The 24752-nt window shown below is 36.1% G+C and overlaps 1 protein-coding gene across 1 annotated transcript in view; it reads right to left on the bottom strand.

The window, feature by feature from the left end:
• Nucleotides 1–2155: 2155 nt before the first annotated feature.
• Nucleotides 2156–24752, bottom strand: part of CNTN3 (contactin 3) — a 266384-nt gene continuing 243787 nt past the window's right edge. The window contains exons 19-22 of the mRNA XM_026446851.1: nucleotides 23860–24046; nucleotides 5755–5867; nucleotides 4970–5138; nucleotides 2156–2980 (exon numbers count right to left, since the gene is read on the bottom strand). Of these exons, the coding sequence (XP_026302636.1) occupies nucleotides 2880–2980; nucleotides 4970–5138; nucleotides 5755–5867; nucleotides 23860–24046 (570 nt within the window). The 3' untranslated portion in view covers nucleotides 2156–2879. The remainder of the gene's footprint in view (nucleotides 2981–4969; nucleotides 5139–5754; nucleotides 5868–23859; nucleotides 24047–24752) is intronic.

Here is a 24752-nt window from a genome sequence, read left to right as displayed (position 1 = left end):
CTCAGCCCTTGACATGGGTAACACCAATCACTTCAGTACACAAGAGAACATGTCAGCACAGAGTTTAGCACTGGCTGGAGATCTGACCACTGTGACAGGAAAATGCTAGGATGGCCTCCATTCAGGAGATAGAGAAACTAAGGCTTAGAGAAGCTGTGGAACTTGAATAAGAGCACACGGCCAGAAATAGGTAAAGGTGTTATTTAGAAGGCGGTATGATTCAAAGCTGACTTTCTGATTTTGCCATGCCAAGCAGCCTTGCCTTCTGCAGGAGAGAGGACATTAACACTGTTTCAGTGCTATAATCTGTTTCTGCACATTTTCTGGGTCATTCCCCTTTATTAAGGTGTAGTAATGCACCCATTACACTGTGCTTAAATCTAGAATCACACACATGCACACCCAGATACAACCCCATAACAGTTTTCCCACTTAATTTTCTTGCCTTTAAACAAATCTTTCAATTATCATGTAAGAAAATGATTGGTATTTTAGCTGTCCTTCTCCTTACATCAACAATAACATTTGAAACTGTTTAAAAACATCTTCCACTAAAATGTTTGAAATATTTAGAATATCTATCATAAGGATTATTTAAAAGCAAGTCTCTAACACTGATACCAATGAGACAGTCTATGAACAACTTGATACATTGATATTAATTTTAAGAAAATACTTGTCAAAAATGTGGGGGTAGACATTTGCAATCAAATAAAGTCAGACAAAATTAGATACCATAATTCTATTAGGTGAATTTTCTGCTTCCCTGTTCTTCAACTTCTCCCCACAGCTGAAACACCTGTAATGTACAGGTCATTGTCTCAAATTGCTGATTTTACTAAGTCAGTAGGGCACAAAAATATTTTTAAGTATCCTGTTAAAAGATGGAAAAGTTAAATGTTGGCTGAAAAGTTTAAGAAATGATAGCCTTAGCGTAACTATTATGGTAGTGTCCTATTCCCCCGTAGACATTCACGATACCACAGTTAAAACTGCACACGCATTTGCTTGTTATAAATTTTATTAGAATAGAAAATAATACATACAGATAACCATAGGATACACACACAGGAATTGAAAGATAAATTTTATACTTTTCAATATGAAACAAAGTACATATCTCATGGAGATATATTGCTAGAAACAACATGAAACAATAGAGCAGTCATCTTAGAAATAAAAAGTATAGGAACATATAGGAATTACTAAATAATAAAAAGGTCCAAGTTCATTACATGTAGCATAAAATACAAGTATTGGAGAAAGTGTTTCCCTATTTTTGACTGGAAATAACAATGGTCATATGAAATCTACTAGTCATTCAGATTGTTTCAATATATACAGTATATACGGACCTTATAGAGAAAGTTATAAATATTTATTCTTTTTGTGCATGATGACTTTATCTTAAATGTAATCTCTAAATGTAAAATAGTGCTTTATGGTGATACCAGAATTTCCCTAATTTTTAATCTTTCTTGATATCTGAACTGTTTACAAATTCTGATATCGTTGGAAATATGAACAAGTTCCTGCAAAATGTGAAATTGGTAGGAAAGAGGTAAAAAATTGATTTTGCAATGTTGAATACTCAATCTGCTGATTTTAATTTATTCTTTATATATTGCTATGAAGTCATGTCTTCAACAATTTTTTGAAAACCACATATTGAAAGATTGAGTCATACATATCAAAGTCAGCAGCATTGCCTTGGTTCTATTACAAATTTAACTCAGGAACTAAAAAGTCTGCCGGACTCACTGGGATAGATGGTGGGATTTCATTAAAAAACCATCTCTGCCATCCAAAAAGAGAGGGTCCCTTACTGGAACTGGAAATTGAAATGAGGGATTTTGTGGATTTTGTTTAATATTTGGGTTGAGATTCAGGTCATTCCTGATTTTTCCTCTTGGTTTTAATGAAACCTGAAAGCTTGTTCGTAGCTGTGAAGGAAACAATTCCTTTTTTAATTTAAAAAAAACTTTTTTTTTTTGGAGAAAGAATAAAATGTGATCATTTGAATTTTAGAATGTAACTGAATGAAACAATTTTAGAATGTAACTGAATGAAACAGAATGAAGCTTGAAAATCTGGCTGGTCTTCATGACTTTTATGTGATTAAATAAATTCATACTAATATTTTGCATGGGTCCATTGCATTTGGGGTGACAAAGCACTTTCATATTTCCTTCTTTATCTTTTAAAAATTAATTCATGGGGCAAAGGCTGATCAGATAGGTATTATTATCTCTACATTTTGTAGAGGAATAATTGAGAGGTACAGGCAGCAGAGTGGTTTGTAGAGTCTTACAACCATTTAGCAGTATACCAAACCAAACACCATGCTTCTCGGCCCCAGAGTAGCATTTTCCAACAATGCTCTTTTGAATCACATGCCACTCCTCTCCAACAAGATAATTTTTAAGATGTATTTTTCATCCTTGGGGACTTAAATCAGCATTTCAAATTGATACTGGTTAAGTCTTCCAAATAATGCTATTATAATGGGAAAAGAGCATTTGAATTAAATGAAAGAGTCTTTCCATGTAAAAAGAAGTTCTCATGCGTGTGTGTGTACATGTGAGAGTGTGTGAGTCTTTATCCACAGGCAGTGCTTAAACTCATAGCTAAAGAACATTTATATCAAAAATCTGAAGTATGTAATGTGTAAATTCCTTTGGTTTATCAAGTTAATATTAAGGCATTTCAGATTCCCCTAAAAGGATTTACTGTTTTTTTAATTATATTCATATTTACCTATAATGAAGTAGAAAGGTAAAAATAAGAGTTGAAAAAAACATGCATAATCACTGCATTTCATGAAAGCACATTTTTGGTAACGAAATAACTTTCCAATAAATAATAAAAAGGAGCTAACATCACCACAGGGCATATACAATAAAGAACAGTACTATAGGCAGGTAACTTGACATAGGGTGAACATTCAAGATGGCTGAAGTGGATCCTCTTGCATCCATACCTGTCAAAGACGATGAAGAGCTCCTTAATAAGGATTGTACAATATGTAATCAGGGTACTGGAGACTGGATATTTGTGGTGTTCCCCCCAAATTCGTTGTTGAAATCCTAACCCTCAGTGTCAGAGTATTAGGAGGTGAGGGCCTTTGAGAGGTGACACTGAATCTGCCAGCAACTTGACCTTGGGCTTCTCAGACTCCCCTCCAAAACTGCAAGAATTAAGTTTCTGTTGTTTATAAGCCACCTGTCTATGTAATTTTGTTAGAGAAGCCAAAAGGGACTACGACACACAGTAAAAGCAATACCTCTCCTACCAAAACTGAATCACTGCATGAACCTATGCTGGCACCACAAGTTGTTATTAGCCTTCACTTTATTTACCAATGCAGCATATACTAGTTGCCAAGAGTAACTATAAAAACAGTAATGTGTTTACGTTTTCTTAAATGATTCTAGGCTTTGTTCATCTACTATTATTTAACTTTAATTGAAATTGGAAAAACAACTTAATCATTATGAAAACAATTATACTTGATCACAAACAACTTTGAGATAATTCAATGGTTTAATTAAAGAATGCTTCATTGGTAAAGGTTTGAAGAGTCTGTGCTTGTTTCTATTTTATGCATTTCCAGATAAATTATTACACATAATATAAAACATCATCTTTTTAAAAAGCAATAAATAAAAGCTCCATTTTCATAGAGATGGCCCTGTGTGGTCACTTGCAAGCTCAGCAAGACAGCAGATGTCAGATGAAAAGGCTACTCTTGACTCAGCAGCCCTAAAATGCTAAAATAACGTCTGTCCCTGCAAAAGCCTAGAACCTATTTCTTTTAAAATTGCCACTTTGCCCATATTATAATGCTAACTCTATGCCTTGCACCATTCAGGGAACAAGAAGCACATATTCATTATTTCAAAATCTAAATTAACAGTAGTAATAAACTTAATTTCTAGTTTTGCTCTATTGAAGTGCATAGTTTTAGAGATTTCTGTAGTCCAAGATGGGTTCTGTAGACTTTTACATTGCAAAACTTAGTACTGAAATAAGTAGTTCCTGTTTTTTTAGTATAGCTTTGTTTGTTTTAGTCTAAGTATGGCAGTCTTTATGGTTTTACAGAAAGATAAAATTCCTCCAAGTCTTCTATTTCCCTTTCTCTTCAGTTACTAATGTCTGCCATTTTGTCTTCCAAGATTAAAGACAAAAGTTTCAGTCCCGATTGCCCAATACTATAGACTAGGCCATGATAAATGAATGGAAACAGGGAACAAAGTCATTTATGTCACTAAGAACTATAGAATAGCATATGAAGTCAAAATGGGCTCTACAATAGCTAAACTGAGGCCAGAGAACTCCAGACTTGGGATTCAAAAGTGAGGATAAAATTTATTCTAGCATTGGCAGTTGATACAATATGCATACCAAAGTCTGCTTCCAACTCTAAACATATAATTTCCATAGTAAAATAGGTTTTACTTGGATTTGGAAAGGAAGAATTAGTATGAACCTCCTTGGAAGCTAGAAGAAGAATTTTTAAGGAGTCTTTTAGTTTGGCACAGGTAAGTGGTTTAGGACTTTGACAATGTTAATCATTCTATTTAAAGAATTGATAAGATTTATCTATAATTTGTAGGAGGCAAATAACTAGATTATTAAAGATCTTAAAAAGTGATTAGGGAATTCTGCTTTTATAGGAGATCCAAAGGCAAATTTAAGTAAAACTCAGAATGAGGAAAAAAAATCAAATTAAAGGAAGTTTTGCTAAATATTTTTTGACATCTTTTCTTCATGCCCTCATTTTTTTCTCCCTATTTTGCACCACTCTTGAGGGGTTCCTCTTGCCCTTGTCTCACCTGCCAAAACCTTACCGGCATTTGGATGAAAGGCTTGCTGGTAAGAAAGAATGGATAGAGGGCCACTGATTGACTCACTATGGGGGAGAGTAACCTGATGTCAATAAAGTAAATAATGGCTTCAATCAACTTACTGGTTATTCGTGGAATCCTGATCTGTTCACTACTGGTCCCATCCCCTCCATCTGTTGTGGCCTTGACTTCAATAATGTAGTCCTCTTTAATGGGCAGTAAAAGTTCAGCTGAAGTTTTATTTGTGTTCAGCACTTGTACGTTATTTTGACTGCTAGTCCTATAGAAAACCTAAAATGCATGAACAAATACACTTACTTGTTATATTGCCCCTTTTTGTTTTCTTCATAGAACTTGTCACTCTGAAATTAATGAATTTTGTCTTTCTATATCCACAAGAATGTAAGTTTCATTCATGACTCTAATTGTAAGTCTTGGATTAGAGGTTAGCACATGGCAGAATCACCAGGTTCTCAAAATCAGGGAGGCTTGGGAAGAGTGAACTTCTCCCATGGAAAAGCCCAGTTGGGCTGTGTAGTTATGAGGCTGGAGAGATAAGGCAGGGACATGGTGTATGGACCTTGAATGCCTGACCATGGAATCACAGCCAATATTTTTATTTATTTATTTTTAAGTAGTACATAGGTGAGCATCAATAGTAGCAAACTAACACACAATTTGGAAACACTGTGTCCAAAATTCCCACTTAAGCAGAATTCTTTCACTTGAAAACATATTTAAGAAGATATTTTGAAAAATTACCCGTTTTATGGAAAGCTTGGTATCTTTGTCAAAATTAGATTACAGAAACCATATCAATATATAGAAAAATTCACTTATACCTAGCTTCTCTTGAAAAGTACTGCCAAAATTACAAAAATGAAGCATTGCAAATGAGAAAACTTACTTTATATCCTGTTACTTCTGACTCATTCTCCATGGCTTTAACTTGCTCCCAATTAAGTAACACTTTAGTGTCTGTGGCATTCCAAACAACATTTCCTGGTGGCTGACTGGGAGCTTGAAATGCAAAATGAGAATTAAAACAGATTGAAGTACAAGAAGTGATATTTTACACGGAGGAGATGATGGCTATTACAGGAAGCTAGTGGAAGTAGAATGGGATGCCTTTGGTAATGCTTGGTGTAATAGATGAAATCAGAAAAAAATAACAGTATATAAATTTCCTTCTTTTTTTAGAAAGGTATTTCATTCATGCACCAAACCCCCATGACACATAATTTATTCATGTAACAAACCTGCACATGTACCCCTGAATCTAAAATAAAAGTCCCAAAAAAGGCATTTCAATTAATGTGTGAGATAATTCATTTTATCATACTCATCATACACTTTAGAGAATTTCACACTTATTGTGCTTATGTCTCCTTGAAAACACGTTGATAGGGGAGATAAGGAAATTCCTTTATCTACCACTAGAGGGCTGCTTGTTCCTAAACCAAGAAAGGAAGGCGGCAGGACTTAACTTTGACGCATACAGAGGCTGGAAGAAATTGCCAAATGGACAGATTAAAGTTGTGTGAAATGAAGTGTACATGATTTTGGAGCCAGCCTTGTATGATAAGATGGGCAAAATGTGAAGCAATCAAAAATAAGAATTACTTAGATTTATTCCCATGGAGTAATAGCTATACACATGAAAAATTGCAAGAGAGTCTATTTTTAAAGTCTTCGTTTTTCAGGCTTAAATCAATTTTTGAGAAAAATAAGGCAAAATGCTAAAAAGTTAATGAGAATTTCATTAGAGGATTAATGAAACTCTCTGCGGTTTCTAAACTTAGATTTATAATTTAGTTCCTTTTCATGAACACTGGACTGTAAACTCATGCTAAGGGGTGAGGGTGTTGAGGGATGGCTGATAGCATTTGTCAACAGCAACACAGGGCACTGGAAAAATCAGTTCTTGTCGATAACGACAACAAACATAATATTATTCATTCAACAAAAGCATCACAATTGCCCCCAGTGTTGAAATATGTTGTATTTGTAGATTTAACCACAGAATGTGATTTGGCTAACTGAATTTGTAATGGAAAAATGATATAAAATATTGGCTATCCAGAGAAATTTCTAAACATCATTGACTCATGCCATAGGGGAAATACAGCTGAACTTACAGATAGGAAGAATTCAAATGCATTTATGAGTCTAATGATACCAAACAAGATTGAATTCCCTGTGGATTTCTTTTGTTTATTGTCTCTTTTAACATATTTCTATGTTGCCTTTAAAATTATGTGATGTGGGTATTCACAATGAGTTTAGGTCAGCTAAGACTGTCTGAGCTGCAATGCTCTGATAACAACAACAAAAAATGATAGCAGCTGCTTAGGGTTGAAATACTAATGACCATATTCTGGTTACTCAAATAATATGAACGTACAATTTTTAGAACATTTTCCCAAAGCCAGTGATTCCCTGTGGCCTGACAGCACTATAAAAGGACAGGTTTGGTTTGATGCAGCTGAGCTATACCACAGCATGGTTTGTTCTAACAAAAGGTGTGTGTTTGGAGGTTCCAGAAAGTTTGAGTAATTTTGGTTAAATCACCTATACCAACATCAGCCTTCAGGGAGAAATGACTGCAAATACAACACTGGGGTTTATCTTGTATGAGTCACAAAATAGGTGGGCTGAATGAGTTCAGCCTGAAATGAATACTTTTTGAAATGACAAAAAGAGAAACGAACAAAAAAAAACCAAAAAAGGAAAAGAAAAAAGAAATAATAGGGTCGAACTTCGTTCTTTTTGAATCATATTACTGTTTTCTAAACTTTTTGTCATGTTTTGCTATTTAAAAAAATACCTTGGTTTAAGAAAAATTAAACATCTATTTTTACCTTCATCTCAATAATATTCACATAATAATTAGCTTGATGTGCTAGTTACATTTTTGGGCACTCTCTAAAATAAATGAATTTAATGCCTAATATAAAAATTTTAAATTTTAATAATGTTCGCGAACTACCTTAAAATCATCTCTTACCACCACTCGTAAGAATAACAGTATTTGGGAAATTTTGGACCAGATAAACTTTCACCCATGTTCAAAATGATATTATTAGTAGCTAATACTTAGTACACATCTACAATGTGTTAGGCATTACAGAACATGCTTTAATATAATTTACTGAATCCTCATTATATTGCATTGTAATAAAGCCCATTTCTGTACATACGTAATCTGGACCCAGAGTTAAAATTTAAAAAGATTGTATAAACATGTTCAGGACAGCATTATTCAAAAGATGGGTAGATGAACAAAAAGGGGTATTTACCTATAATGAAATATTATTCAGCCTAAGAAACATAAAATTTGGACACATGTTATAACATGGATGAACCTTGTGGATATTATGCTAAGTGAAATAAGCCAGACACCCAAAGACAAATACTTCATAATTCTACTTATTTGAGATATTCAGAATAGTCAAAAATTCATGAGATAGAAAATAAAATGCTGGTTGCCAGAGGCTGGGGGAAGGAGAAATGGAGAATTACTTAATGAGTGTAAAGTTCCAGTTCTGCAAGATGAAAAGGGTTCTAGAGATCTATTGCACAGAAATGTAAAAGACTAACACTATTGAACTGTATGTTTTAAAAAGGTTAGTACAGTAAATTTTATGTTATGTGTACTTTACTACAATGAAAGGTTTAAAAAAACTTGCTAAGATACACGACTACTGAGAAGTATTATGTGGATTCAACCCAGGTCTGTTTAAGTCCTCTGCGCCTTGAGGATTATGCTTTTCTGCCTAACTCTCACTGATGTTGGCCTTGGCTATGGGACTTGTGGTTCCCTGCCTGTAAACGGGCATAATTCTCCTTCTCATTGGCATCCCATAGATATAGGACTTCACCATAGGACTTCTCTCAACCAATGGAATGTGGATAAAAGGGAAATAGGCCACCCCAAGTGGCAGCTATAAAGGTCACTAAAGAATATGGTTTGCTTTCCTCTCTTTTCTCTTTGCCATGAGATTGCCATGTCCCAGAGATTGGCTCCTCCATTATTCTGGGTTCAGGAGTGGAGAAACAATGGATCAGATCTGAATCTCATTCATGATGAACATACAGTATGAATTGAAAAAAAAAGTATAGTTTTAGGCCACTGAGGTTTGGGGGTTTGAGGTACCTCAGCCTGGACTAGCCTAATCTGATATAGCTATTAACCAGTAGTTCAGATAGCTCTGAAGCAACACAACGAACTTTCGTAAAGGTATGGAGTCAAGTAATGAAGTAGGAATGAGCAGGGGATAGTTGATAGTGTAACTTCTGGGACTTCTAATTTTACTTTTTGTATTTGAACCTGTGTGGAAGTGCAACCCAGAATAGGATGATTGAGTTCCAAATTTTATTGTACCTAAACTGGTAAGTAGTCTACATTTTGAAATATTTTGGAAATCATTTGTCAACATTCATATCATACAGGTTTTTCCTGTCAACCTCTACTGTTGGTGGCATGCTAAATTAGAAAAAATCGGTAAAAAACTAATCCTAGTAAAACGATGACATATCACTAGATTTAAATCACAATACTAATCAAGAGGATACACATAATCATTTCAGTAATTTTAAGTGTTACATAATGAAATAACTTTCTCTCGAGAGGTTTTCATTATTGTTGTTCCTTAAGCACCCATCACAATCCTCTGTGCACCTGATTTTCAGACTCCTCAGCTTCATAGATTTTACTTACTCTGCAGATACTTGCCTGAAAACAAGTGATTACTATCACATAACCATGATTAGATGAAGCTGGGAAGCTGGGAATACAAGACATGTCTATCCACAGGAAAAATGGCTAAATAAATTGTGGTGTTCATCACAATGGAATATCATCCATGGGCAGTTATGATACAGTATACAGGTAACCAAATACACAGCACAACCTCCACTGTATAAGAGAAACTATTCATAGAACAGAAGTCTGGAAGGAAAGACAAATGATATTAATCATGGTATTTCTGAGTGATAGGATTATGAGTGAATTTTATTTTTTCTCTATAGATTTTTTCCCCAAATTTTCTACAATAAATGTTTTCCTTTATATAATACAAAGTAGAGGTTGTTAAAATAAAGAATATTATTGCCTGGAGTTTTCAATGGTGATGTCTCATAGTGGTAACAGTGAAGCTGGCATTTACTTTCAAAATACGAAATTTTAAGAACATATGTTTGCTGTGATTAATTATACAAAACTCAGTATGTTTCTCAACTCTTTTTCTTGGCCACCTGATGGTAATGAGATGACTTACATGATAAAAAGTTGTTATAACTAGTAGCCAGAAGTTACACTTTGCACTTAGACTTCACTTGAGATGATTATTAACATTTGTAACTAAGCTGCTTAAACATGTGGCATTGTGCAACAATCATGTAATCAAAAGTAAAAGCCGATTATGCACCCCCCCACAATAATAAGATACAGTTGTTTTGGAATCACTGAAAACTTTTATAAATGGATCTAATTTCATAGCAAAAGAAATTGACACAATGTTTTAAAACACAACAAAATCATCTACTTTTTAACTCATCTGAAACCCAACCTAGAACACCATGGAAGGTCTTTCTTTGAATTTTGGTTTTCAATGTCTGGGAATTTCCTTGATCAAAAGTTCTCCTTTGGATAATAGAAATATGTGAGATTATAAACTATAAGGAGAACATTTACAATTGTCTAGAGCATGGGTGTCCAATCTTTTGGCTTCCCTGGGCCACAATGGAAGAAGAAGAATTGTTTTGGGCTGCTCATAAAATGCACTAACACTAACAATAGCTGATAAGCTTTAAAAAGTCGCAAAATAATCTCATAATGTTTTAAGAAAGTTTATGGATGCGTGTTGGGCTGCATTCAAAGCTGTCCTGAGCCACATGTGGCTCACTGGCTGTGGGTTGGATAATCTTGGTCTAGAAGATTCACAGGAAAGTGGGGCAGATTTTCAAAAAAGTGCCAAAGCTCTTACAAAATAAAGTTCATAAGTTTGACACATTTAGTCAGTTTCTCGTGATTCTTTATTAGCAGAAGCTTCCTGTTTGAACACTAGTAAAGTTCAATATTATACTGTTATGTTTCTTCAGAGTTTACAAAACCAGAAATGACTTTGCTGAAGCCCATAGATGGGGGAAAAAACCTCCTAAATCTGAGGAATGTACATTAATTGGCTTGTGTTCCATCACATGTGTGATGTGTGGTGTGTCATATACAAATATGATTAGGTCACATGCACTAAATCTGAGGAATGCACATTAATAGGCTTGTGTTCCATCATATGTGTGATTTGTGGTGTGTCATATACAAACATGATTACTTCACATGCACGGTGGGATGTTATGCACAGAAAAGCTAACAAATAGCATTCAGTCACCTGCAGAAAAATTCCCTTTTAATCTTCCCATGGCTTGAAGAGAAAGTTAGATTTGGGGGCTAGAAGGTCTTTAATATCCCCTCTATACTAACATCACAAAGAGGGAACAGGTTTGGAGAATTCTATAGGCAAGAATATGTCCCTAGTATTTAAAAAGGAGGGTGGTCTAGTTTTCATTGTACTTACTATTATTAAACTTATTATTTGGTTAACATCTATTTATGGTAATGATACTGGTTCTCCATTTCTCAGATAAAAAGCTAGTTTCCATTTTTTAAGTTTATCTAAGTAAAAGTAGAAGGTCAATTTTTAAGAAAAAAATAGTCAGTATATATTAATAGAAAAGGTTGGAAAAAATTGGCAAAATAGGTGGATCACATACGAAATCTGGGAAATTTTGCAATAATGTATATCCTGAGTCAAAACCTAGACTGGACAATTATACAATTAAGTCATATATATATAAAATTTTAGAACTTCCAAATTCTGTGTTTGAGGTCTCATTTAATAAAAACCTTCTGAAATATTCAGACATTCTTTCAGTGCTTGCCTTATTCACATTTCCCTTTCACTTCCCCAAGACACACCTACTTGGAACAGATCATGGCAAATGGGAGGCAGGAGTAGACTGCAGCTCCGACTCGGATGGACAGAGCAGCGTGTGGAGGCTTGCACTGTGGAATTTTCACTCCAGAACGACTGCAGGAATAAAACAGGAAACCCAAGAGGACCCACAGACCCTCTGAAGGGGGTGGATTGCTCCTGCAAGACCCAGGAGACACCCCAAATACTGTGAGTGCTCAAACTGTGGAATTGGGAAAGGGAGGTTCTCCACCCCCAAACACACACCCCCACTGGGGAAACTGAAGGTCTAGTTTATGGGAGAAGATTCCGACCTTACCTGGAGCTGAAAGCTGAGTCAATTTAGGAGCTGAGTGAAATACAGGGGTAGAAGAAGCAGCGGGAAAGGCCCTGTGAGTTCGCGGGTCCCCAAGCAAGCCACTCCTGCCTGGCATCACGGGCATCCTTCGGGAGGGTGACCAGAGGCACGAGGAAAATGCCACAAAGAGAAGGAAACCTCCAGCTGAACTTTGTAACAATTTGAACTGCTTGAGACGCCTCCTGGCTAGAACTTGGGGGAGGCAGTAAATCTGGCATGCAGACTTCACAGGTGGGGGAAGAATTAGAGCCCTTTTCTTTCCCAGCTGGGAGGTGGGCAGCCTGGGGAAACTTCTCAGCCCTGCCTGCCCACTGCCTGGAAATAGACTTGTTTGCTGTCAGTGGGGGCATGGTGGGAGTGAGACTGGCTCTTCGGATTGCGTGGGAGCTGGGTGAGGCCTGTGACTGCTGGCTTTCCTTCATTTCTCTGACAACCTGCATGACTCCGCAGAGGCATCCATAATCCTCCTCAGTACATAACTCCATTGACCTGGGAACCTCACCCCTATCCCCAAAGCATCTACAGCAAGACCTGCCCAAGGAGAGTCTGAGGTCAGACACACCTAGTCTTGCCCCCACCTCATGGTCCTTCCCTACCCACCCTGGTAGCTGAACACAAAGGGCATATACTCTTGGGAGGTCTAGGCCCCGGCCCACCCACTGTTCCTCTCCATACTGCCACAGCTGATGCTCTCTGGAAAGTGCCACCTTCTAGTAGGAGGCCAACCAGCACAAAAATAGAGCATTAAACCACTAAAGCTAAGAGCCTTACAGAGTCCATTTCACAGCCCTGCCACCTCCACTGGAACAGGTGCTGGTATCCATGGCTGAGAAACTCATAGACGGTTTACATCACAGGACTCTGCGCAGACAACCCCCAGTATAAGCCCGAGCCTGGTAGACAACGCTGGGTGACTAGACCCAGAAGAGAGATAATAATCACTATAGCTTGGCTCTCAGAAAGTCACATCCATAGGAAAAGGGGGAGAGTACTATCAAGGGAACACACCGTGGGACAAAAGAATCTGAACAACAGCCTTCAGCCCTAGACCTTCCCTCTGACAGAGCCTACCCAAATGAGAAGGAACCAGAAAAGCAACTCTAGTAATATGACAAAACAAGGCTCTTTAACACCCCCCCAAAATCACACTAGCTCACCAGCGATGGATCCAAACAAAGAAGAAATCCCCGATTTACCAGAAAAATAATTCAGGAGGTTAGTTATTAAGTGAATCAGGGAGGTATCAGAGAAAAGTGAAGCCCAATGCAAGGAAATCCAAAAAGTGATACAAGAAGTGAAGGAAGAAATATTCAATGAAATAGAGAGCATAAATACAAAAAATTAAAACTTCCAGAAACACTGGACACATGTATAGAAATGCGAAATGCTCTAGGAAGTCTCAGCAATAGAACTGAACAAGTATAAGAAAGAAATTCAGAGCTTGAAGACAAGGTCCTCAAATTAACCCAATCCAACAAACACAAAGAAAAAAGAATAAAAAAATATGAATGTCTCCAAGAAGTCTCAAATTATGTTAAACAACCAAACTTAAGAATAATTGGCATTCCTAAAAAGAGAAATCTAAAAGTTTGGAAAACATATTTGGGGGAATAACCATGGAAAACTTCCCCAGCCTTGCAAGAGACATAGACATCCAGATACAAGAAGCAGAAACAACACCTGAAAAATTCATCACAAAAATATCATTGCCTAGGCACATTTTCATCAGGTTATCTAAAGTTAAGAGGAAGGAAAGAATCTTAAGAGCTGTAAGACAAAAGCACCAGGTAACCTATAAATGAAAACTTATCAGATTAATGGTAGATTTCTTAGCAGAAACCCTACAAGCTAGAAGGGACTGTGGCCCAATCTTCAGCCTCCTCAAACAAATGATCAGCCAATAATTTTGTATCCAGCAAAACTAAGCATCATATGAAAGAAAGATACAGTCTTTTTCAGACAAACAAATGCTGAGAGAATTCTCCACTACCAAATTGCCACTACAAGAACTGCTAAGAGGACCTCTAAATCTTGAAGCAAATCCTGGAAACACATCAAAACAGAACCTCTTTAAAGCATAAATCTCAAAGGACTATAAAACAAAAATACAATTTAAAACATCAAAACCAAAACCCAAAAACCAAGGTACACAGGCAACAGATAGCACAATGAATGGAATGGTACCTCATACCTCAATACTAACATTGAATGTAAATGGCCTAAATGCTACACTTACAAGATACAGAACTGCAGAATGGGTAAGAATTCACAAAACAAGTATCGGCTACCTTCAAGAGACTCACCTAACACATAAGGACTCACATAAAAACTTAAAGTAGGAAAAGGTATTTCATGCAAATGGACATGAAAAGCGAGCAGGAGTAGCTACTCTTATATCAAACAAAAGAAACTTTTATGAAACTGCAGTTAAAAAGATAAAGAGGGACTAATGGTAAAAGGCCTTGTCCAACAGGAAAATATCACAATCCTAAACAAATATGCACCTAACACTGGAGCTCCCAAATTTATAAAACAATTACTAATAGACTTAAGAAATGAGACAGACAACCACACAATAATAGTGGGGGACTTCAATATTCCACCGACAGCACTAGATAGTCATCAAGACATGAAGTTAACAAAGAAACAATGGTTTTAAACTCTACCTGGGAACAAATGGACTTAACAGATATATACAGAACATTCCATCCAACAACCACAGAATACACAGACTATTCAACAGTGAAGGGAGCTTTCTCCAAGATAGACCAAATGGTAGACCATGAAATGAGCTTCAATAAGTTTTAAAAAAATTGAAATTATATCAAGCACTCTCTCAGACCATAGTGGAATAAAACTGGAAATCAACTCCAAAAGGAACCTTTAAACCCATACAAATACATTAAAAGTAACCTGCCCCCGAGTGATCATTGGGTCAAAAATGAAATCAAGATGGAAATTAAAAAATTATTCAAATTGAACAATACTGATACAACCTATCAAAACCTCTGGGATACAGCAAAGACAGTGCTAACAGAAAAGTTCATAGCTCTAAAAACCTACATAAAAAAGACTTAAGAGCACAAACTGACAATCTAAGGTCACACCTAAAGAAACTAGAGAAACAAGAACAAACCCAAACCTAGCAGAAGACAGGAAATAACCAAGATAAGAACAGAACTAAATGAAATTTAAACAACAAAAAGATACAAAAGATTAATGAAACAAAATCTGGTTCTTCAAAAAGATAAATAAAATTGATAGACCACTGGCAAGATTAACCAAGAAAAAGAAGAGAGAAAATCCAAATAACCTCACTAAGAAATGATACGGGAGATATTACACCTGACACCACAGAATTACAAAAGATCATTCAAGACAACTAGGAACACCTTTACTCACATAAACTAGAAAACCTAGAAGAGATGGGTAAATTCCTGGAAAGATACAATCCTCTTAGCTTAAATCAGGAAGAATTAGATACCCTGAACAGACCAATAACAAGCAGCGAGACTGAAATAGTAATTAAATAATTACCAACTAAAAAAGTTCAGGAGTAGAAGGATTCACAGAAGAATTCTACCAGACATTCAAAGAAGAATTGGAACCAATCTGGTTTACACTATTCAGCAAGATAAAGAGTGAACCCTCCCTAATTCATTCTATGAAGCCAGCATCACCCTAATACCAACACCAGGAAAAGACATAACCAAACAAGAAAACTACAGACCGATATCCCTGATGAACATAGATGCTAAAATCCTTAACAAAATACTAGCTAACTGAATCTAACAACATAACAAAAAGATAACCCACCATGATCAAGGAGGTTTCACACCAGGGATGTAGGGATGTTTTAAAATACACAAGTCAATAAATGTGATACACCACATAAACAGAAACAAAAATAAAAATCACATGATCATCTCAATAGATACAGAAAAAGCATTCAACAAAATCCAGCATCCCTTTATGATTAAAACTCTCAGCAAAATCAGCATACAAGGGATATACGTCAATGTAATAAAAGCCATCTATGACAAACCCACAGCCAAATTATACTGAATAGGGAAAAGCTGAAAGTATTCCCTCTGAGAACTGGAAGAAGATAAGGATGCCTACTCTCACCACTCCTCTTCAGCTTAGTACTGGAAGTTCTAGCCAGAGCAATCAGAGAAGAAAAAGAAATAAAGGGCATCCAAATCAGTAAAGGGAAGTCAAACTGTCACTGTTTGCTGATGATATGATCATTTACCTCAAAAACCCTAAAGAATCCTCCAGAAAACTCCTAGAACTGATAAAATAATTCTGCAAAGTTTCCAGATACAAGGTACACAAATCAGTAGTTCTTTTATACAGCAACAGCGACCAAGCAGAGAATCAAATCAAGAACTCAACCCCTTTTACAATAGTTGCCAAAACAAACAAACAAAAAAAAAAAAACCCACTTATGAATATACCTAACCAGGAGATGAAAGACCTCTACAAGGAAAACTACAAAACACTGCTGTAAGAAATCATAGAAGACACAAACAAATGGAAACACATCCCATGCTCATGGATGGGTAGAATATTGTGAAAATGATCATACTGCTAAAAACAATCTACAAATTCAACACAATTCCCATCAAAATACCACCATATTCTTCACTGGATTATAAAAAAATGCTAAAATTCATATAGAATCAAAAAAGAGCCCACAAGCAAGACTAAGCAAAAAGAACAAATCTAGAGGCATCACATTACCTGATTTCAAATTATACTATAAGGCCATAGTCCCCAAAACAGCATGGTACTGTTACAAAAACAGGCACATAGAACAATGGAACAGAATAGACAACCCAGAAGTAAACCCAAATACTTACAGCCAACTGATCTTTGACAAAGGAAACAAAAAGATAAAGTGGGGAAAGGACCCCCTTTTCCACAAATGGTGCTGGTATAATTGGCTAGCCACATGTAGGAGAATGAAACTGGATCCTTATCTCTCACTTTATACAAAAATCAACTCAAGATGGATTAAGAACTTAAATCTAATACCTGAAACTACAAACATTCTAGAAGATAACATTGGAAAAAACCTTCTAGACATTAGCTTAGGCAAGAATTTCATGACCAAGAACCCAAAAGCAAATGCAATAAAAACAAAGATAAATAGCTGTAACTTAATTAAACTAAAGAGCTTTTGTACGGCAAAAGCAACAGTCAGCAGAGTAAACAGAAAACCTAAAGAGTAGGAGAAAATCTTCACAATTTATTCATCTGACAAAGGACTAATATGCAGAATCCACAATGAACTCAAATCAGCAGGAAAAAAACAAAAAATCCCATACAAAAGTGGGTGAAGGACATGAACAGACAATTCTCTAAAGAAAACATACAAATGGCCAACAAACATATGAAAAAATGGTCAACACCACTAATGACGGGGAATGCAAATCAAAACCACAATGCAATATCACCTTACTCCTGCAAGAATGGCCATCAATAAAATATCAAAAAACAGTACATGTTGGTGTGGATGCGGTGCTCAGGGAACACTTCTACGCTGCTGGTGGAAATGCAAACTAGTACAACCACCATGGAAAACAGCATGGAGAAAAACAGTGTGGAGATTCCTTAATGAATAAAAGTAGAACTACTATTTGATCCAGCAATCCCACTACTGGGTATCTACCCAGAGGGAAAAAAGTCATTATACAAAAAAGATACTTGCACGTGCATGTTTATAGCAGCACAATTCACACTTGTAAAATTGTGGAATCAACCCAAATGTCCATCAATCAACGAGTGGATAAAGAAACTGATATGATGGAATATTTCTCAGCTATAAAAAGGAATGAATTAACAGCATTCGCAGTGACCTGGATGAGACTGTAGACTATTATTCTAAATGAAGTAACTCAGGAATGGAAAACCAAACATCATACGTTCTCACTGATATGTGGTAGCTAAGCTATGAGGATGCAAAGGCATAAGAATCATACAATGGACTTTTGGGACTTGGGGGGAAGGTTGGGAGGGTGGCAAGGGACGGAAGACTACAAATAGGGTGCCGTGTATACTGATTGGGTGATGGGTGCACCAAAATCTCACAAATCACCACTAAAAAACTCATATAACCAAAAACCACCTGTACCCCACTAACCTATGGAAAAATAATAATAAAATAAAAGTCACAACAATTGAACTAATGGACATAGAGAGTAGAAGGATGATTACCAGGGGCTGGGAAGGGTAGTGAGGGGTTTGGGGTGAGGGGGATAAGTGGAGATTAATGAGGACAAAAAATAGAATGAATAAGACCTACTATTTGATAGCATAACAAGGTGACTATAGTCAATAATAACTGAATATTTTTATATAACTTAAAGAGTGTAATTATATTGTTTGCAATTCAACAGCTAAATGTTTGAGGGGATGGATACTCCATTCTTCCTGATGTGCTTATTTCACATTGTATATCTGTATCAAAAGATCTCATGTAGTACATAAATATACACACCTACAATGTCCCCACAAAAATTAAAAGACTAATTTTAAAAAGTTGAATAAAAAAAAAGACACACCTACTTGATTTTCTTAAACTCAGGTAACTGATTTTGGCTCCACTTACATGAATGAGCATTTCATTTGGAAAAGCAAAGACTCAAATGCAAAAGTGATTGTATTGTTTGGCATTCTTCTATTTCCCCAAGTAGACTCACACATATAATAATTAGCAAAGGCATAAAAATATAGAATCCCCTTGTTCCAGGGGAGTCTGGGCGTGTGTTCCAGGCCAGGCTGGTCCAGTTTTTCTCACAACTGGAAACAACAATTGGTTGTTCCCCCAAGACGAATCAATGAGAAGGCTACTTAGCTCTGGGTAGAATAATCAGAAAGAAGCTGCCCACCTTTCCCAGTGTGACTGGCCGAGAGACAACAGTCCTCTTGAGGTGCTGGTGGCAATCTTTCTACCACGAAGAGAGAACTTGGTTAGAGTGATGCTGCCATAGAGCAGAGACAGTGATGGAGAGAGTCATTGTTCAACAAATACTTATTGGGCACTGACTATGATTACTTAAACACTGGAGCAGAGCTCTGGGAACAGAGCAATGATCAAACCAGGCCACAGCTCTGTCCTGAAGAGGCTGACACTCTGGCTAAGGTAGGACACAATGATGTCCTGGGGACACAATGATGAAGTGAGTAGCCATGAGATACAGTACGTGTGGTGGCTCTGAGGCTATGCACAAGGATAAAGCAGGGAAGGAGATGAGGGTATGCATCAGGAAAGGAGGAGCAACAGTCAGGTCGTACCCAGGTGATATCTGAGTGACGACCTGGAAGAGATGGGGAAGTGCATTATGGGGGTATCTGTAGGAAGAGCTTTCAAGATACAGGAAACAGTACATGCAGAGGTCCTGAAGTAAAGTGAAATGAGCAAGGTGGAAAAGAATAGGAAATGAGTCAGCAGAGACTGGGGAGTGGACTGTATAAGGCCTCGTTGGACATTTTAAGGATTTAGCATTTATCTAAAGTGGGATGGGAAGTGACAAAAAAGGTTCTGAACAGGGAAGTGACATTATCAGGATGTCAAGGCAAAGGCAGAAACAGGATGAACAGTGAGAGGCCATTGCCCTGATCTATAGGAGACAGTTGGAGGCAGCTTACTCTAGTGTGGCAGCAGTGTAAGATGTGGTATATTCTATTTTTTATTTTTATTATTTTTTTGAGACAGGGTTTTACTCTGTTGCCCACACTGAAGTGCAGTGGCACAATTATGGTTCATTGCAGCTCTGATGGATCTCCTAGGCTCAAGCAATCCTCCCACCCCAGCCTCCTGAGTAGCTGGGAGTACAGGCACACACCACCACACCCGGTTAATTTTCTTATACTTTTCTCTGTCTCAGTATAGTGAGACAGTGTTATTCTGTTGCCCAGGCTGGTCTTGAACCCCTGGGCTCAAGCAATCATCCCACCTTGGCCTCCCAAAGTGTTGGGACTACAAGAGTGAGCCCCCGTGCCTGGCCAGAAGTGGTAAATTCTTGATAAATGTAGAAGTAAGATTCTGGATCTAGTGTGGGTATGAGAGAAAATGACTCCAGGGTGACTCTGAGATTTTTGGCTTGAGAAACTGAAACACTGGAGTGGAATTTATGGAAACGGGACTATCACAGAAGAGAGAGGATTTAAATGGGTTGGAAGGAGAACCAACAATTCAGTTTTATTAAATTTGAGATCTTATTACATGATTCTGGTGGAAGTTGTTTGAGTGTCTGGATCCATTTATACTGAATGTCAGAATTACCACTTGACTTGTTTGATTATACAAAGCAGAATATTCATCCTACAGATTATCTCTTGCAAACTCTGAACATAAAATTCTCAATGTTTCTTTTTAGAAACTAATGCAACTTATCATTTTTAAGCCATCTGCAAATTTTCTTCATCAGTCCCTTAAGATGAAAGATGCTGTTAAGAGTTTGCTCTCTTTCAGTGGTAAGTGATAGAAACCCATCTTAGATTACTTAAACAGGCTAATTAGTGTTTATAACTTAAAAATGCTTTTAAAAAACACAAGTATTTGGATATCAAAAAATTAAGTGTTTAATGGAAGCTACAGTACTTGAGAATCCTTGTGTTATTTTACATTAATCAGAAATATCATCTAAAAACTGTACTGATTTAAAGCCTTGCATACAAAATTCCATAATGATGAGTACATGAAACTTGCACATTTTAAGTGAGATGGTAAAGAACTGTAGCGTGTCTTGAATTCGCAATGTGCAGTCAAGAGGAAGTACATTTGATTAATAATAGTACTTGAGGTTTGGCTTGCTTCTTTAGGTTTCATTCATCCATTCAACATTTAATATGCTGCTCCCATGTGCTGGGTTTGTGCTGGGCACTGTGGCTGGGTAAATAAGACACAGAAGAACTCTTTCCCTGTAAAGTTTAGAATCCATAGAGAAAGAGAGATAGCAAGCAGGTAATCAAAAATGTTATTTTTGCTCTTTATGCCAAGGCAGACGAGTAATTCTCTTCACAGTGACAATCAGAAGAGCCTTATCAAAATTTTAAATAGGATTTACACTTCAACCATGTCAAAGCTTAGGAAGACTATTTAGAGCTACCAGTAACAATACTATTAATGGCTCTAAGAGATTCTGTTTTACTTGTAATTTTGGTACATATTTAAAAATTATTAACATAAAATGTAAAAATTAACATATGTTCTTTATATGCCATTTTAAGGTGATTGGGGATTTTAATGATTTATGTGAACTTCCCACCCAACATAGGAAATTGTCCTTAATAACATCTACAGATCAACCTAAAGACTCCAGTTGAATTGTGGTAAGAGCAGAGCATTGTTTTTGAGAGATTTCATTCAGTTGCTGGAATTCCCATCAAACTAAAGCTCCATGAGCAAAAAAGCCATGACAACCTGTGATCATCTTACCCATATCTTAAGCACAGAGCAAAATCGCAATAAATAAAGGTATTAAATGAGTGATGAAATTCTAACAATATGGCTGAAAGAGAGGATACCATAGTGGTTAAGACTATGGATTTGGATGCCCATCCTGTTACTTACTCTGCAATCTCAGTACAGTTATATAACCTCCATATGCCTCAGCTTCCTCCTCTCTAAAGTAAGCATACTAATACCTTCAAGTCATGATATTGCTGTGGGAATTAAGAATCAATACATGAAAATTACTTAGAACCATCACTGGAAATTGCTCAATAAGTTTCAACCATAATTATCAGCATCACTGTTATGTGCAAATTTCTACTTTGGATTGGGCATTTACATGCCATCTCTAAATTATAAAGGGATTTTGCTTCTTTTAAAAATTTTCATTCATTCATTGTACATTATCATGACATTTCTATTGATTTCTAATCAGTCTCTTCCTTCTGTCTTACTAATCCACTAAGTTCTTCACTGATTCTACCATGATGTTACACTGTCTTTTACAATCATAATTTCCTAGCAAGTAATCACATCAATTATTAAGTCAGAGAAAAGAGCCAGATAAACTTGTTTGCATATATTTTTGCAATCAGAATTTTTGATTGATGCTGTATTTGGAATCTATAAATAATGATGTATATTTAGACCATATTAATTCAGTAGGAATTGTTGAGAAAACCAAACATATTTAGTAAAGAGTTGTAAATACAGAATTTTTTGTTTCTGTATTTCCAAACCCATGTGCTCTTTGGTCTAACAGCAACCAAGTGGTATGACAAACAGGTAGATTAGACTTCCTCTAATAATTAGATAAGGATCATGTTAAATTGTTACATTAGTCGGTTGCTTACAAATGGGTCTTGTTATAGAAATTCAAATGGTTTGTTGCTAAACTTGTGCTCTGCAATGGTCATTGTACTAGCCAATTGTTAGCCACACTCTTTTTTCTATAGCTAATACAAAGAAGATAAACATACAGACTTCTCTAATCAAATTTACACTGGTTAATTAACATTTAAAGTAGTAGAATTATGTCTTACATTACTTTAAGTTAGCCTAAAAATGCTAGTCAATCATATTCAACTTTATATTATTGAAGTTCTTTGCAATTTTAGACAAAAAATGTATGTTTTCAAAAAAATTGGAAATGATATATGGAAACAGAAATGCATCAATGACATTAGCAACCAAGCATAAAAACTGTCTCGTTCTTACATAAAGTTAGTTAAGCAAACATTTTTATTCAATTAAGAAATTTGAAAATAAATTACGAAAACAATTTTCTGCAAGTAAAAGTATGGTATCACTGCCCATAAGTTACCTAATCCCTTCAAACCATACTTCTATCACCTTTAAAATAGAGATAATAATGGCACCTACCTCTTGGGAGTAGTTATGAGGATTAAATGTGGGAATGAGCATAAATTACTTGAGACACAATGTTTTCAATCACTATTAGCTATGATGAGGGCAATGACAACAGTAACTCAAACATTTGCATTGTGAGTAAGTACCAATAAAACAATAAAACACAATGATGCAATGTATACTATGCTATTAGATTAACTGAAATACGTGTGGAACATTCCCAAATTGTAAATCACTGATTTTCTTGTAGACTAATATAATTGTAACTCATGATTGTAGCTGGCAAATTTACCTGTGAATACACAGCTAACAAAAACTCAGCTTTGAAGGCAACACTGACAACTCTGGTTAGATTTTTTAGAGTATCAACACATTCACAGGACCATCATTTTCTGCTGATAACCATTTAATGTACATTGCCATTTTTTGAATGATGTAGAAAAGAAAGGTAAAGAAGGAAAAATCACTCCTGATTCTTCGGCATTAATTTTAACTTATCTTATGCTTATCAGAAATCCTCAAACTATGGGAAACTAAAAATATGTGAATGTAAACCCAACTAAGCTTATCATATTTTCAAAGAAAAGGGGATAGATTTAACCTAACACCCCACATTAAGATTTTTTCAAAAGGTGCATATTCATTTTCACAGGGAGTCTCTACCTAAAGACTTGAGGATATCATGAAGACAAGCGTATGTGTGGCTCTGAGTTTTAAGGTTTTGGAGTTAGGTTTATATAATCTAGTGAGATTAATGACGTGGGTTGTCCATTTCAAATAATATAGAAGGCTATCATTTTTATTGCAAACTGTCTTCCTTATCATTTAAATAAATCAGAATATACTTACGCGTTTTCTTGGTGGTTGCATTAACTGTGGCACTAAATGGCCCGGCGCCGGCGCTGTTGTAAGCCCGGACAGCTGTGTAATAGGCCAGGTTGCTCTTCAGGCCCCGTAGTCTGGCTGATGTCTCATTTCCTGCCACTTTCACTTTACTGGATGATTCCTCCTTTCCACCACCATTCCAGTACCGCACCTGGTGGGCAGAAGACACCAAACATGTGAAGGCATAAACAAATTCTGCCCTTTCCATTAAGTGATTTTCATTAAAATGGGCACTGATTTATTTCCTGATTTATTCAACAAATATTTACTGAAGACCTACTATGTGCTAGGTGCTGCATTAGGCTGTGTGTCACAACAGAGAAAAGGGACTCTAGGAGGAGAAAAATAATGAACAAATAAATATATGAACCAGATAAATTCAAACAGAACAAGTGCTGAGCAAGCCAGACTATGAGATTATAAGTGGGAGAATGAAAGGGAAATGTAAGAAGGAGGGAGGCATATATATAAATACGTGTGTGTGTGTGTATGTGTGTGTGTGTAGATATATGTGTATATATATATGATTAAAAATAGGAACAAAGTGTTATTAATATTGTCAATTTTCTGTAAGTATTACTATGTTCTATACAGTTTTGTTCAAAAATGTTTATATAAGGCCAGATCATTTATTAAAAATGTGGAAAAGTTAAGAAAGAAATACAAAAGATACCCCACTTTCCTTCTCAGTTTGTTTTGGATTTAAATAGTCAAAGTACTACAACCGAAAGAACAGACTAACTTTATGCTGATTTGGATTTGATAGGCACAACTACAGTACAGGGATGGAGAAGAAAAAGCATCTAGGCTGAAGGAACAAAATTTGGAAATGTAATTGTTCAGAAAAGAGTGAATGT

The sequence above is a fragment of the Piliocolobus tephrosceles genome, chromosome 2, assembly GCF_002776525.5.
Source record: "Piliocolobus tephrosceles isolate RC106 chromosome 2, ASM277652v3, whole genome shotgun sequence".
Taxonomy (NCBI): Eukaryota; Metazoa; Chordata; class Mammalia; order Primates; family Cercopithecidae; genus Piliocolobus; species Piliocolobus tephrosceles.
This window is presented reverse-complemented; position numbering and strand designations above follow the sequence as displayed.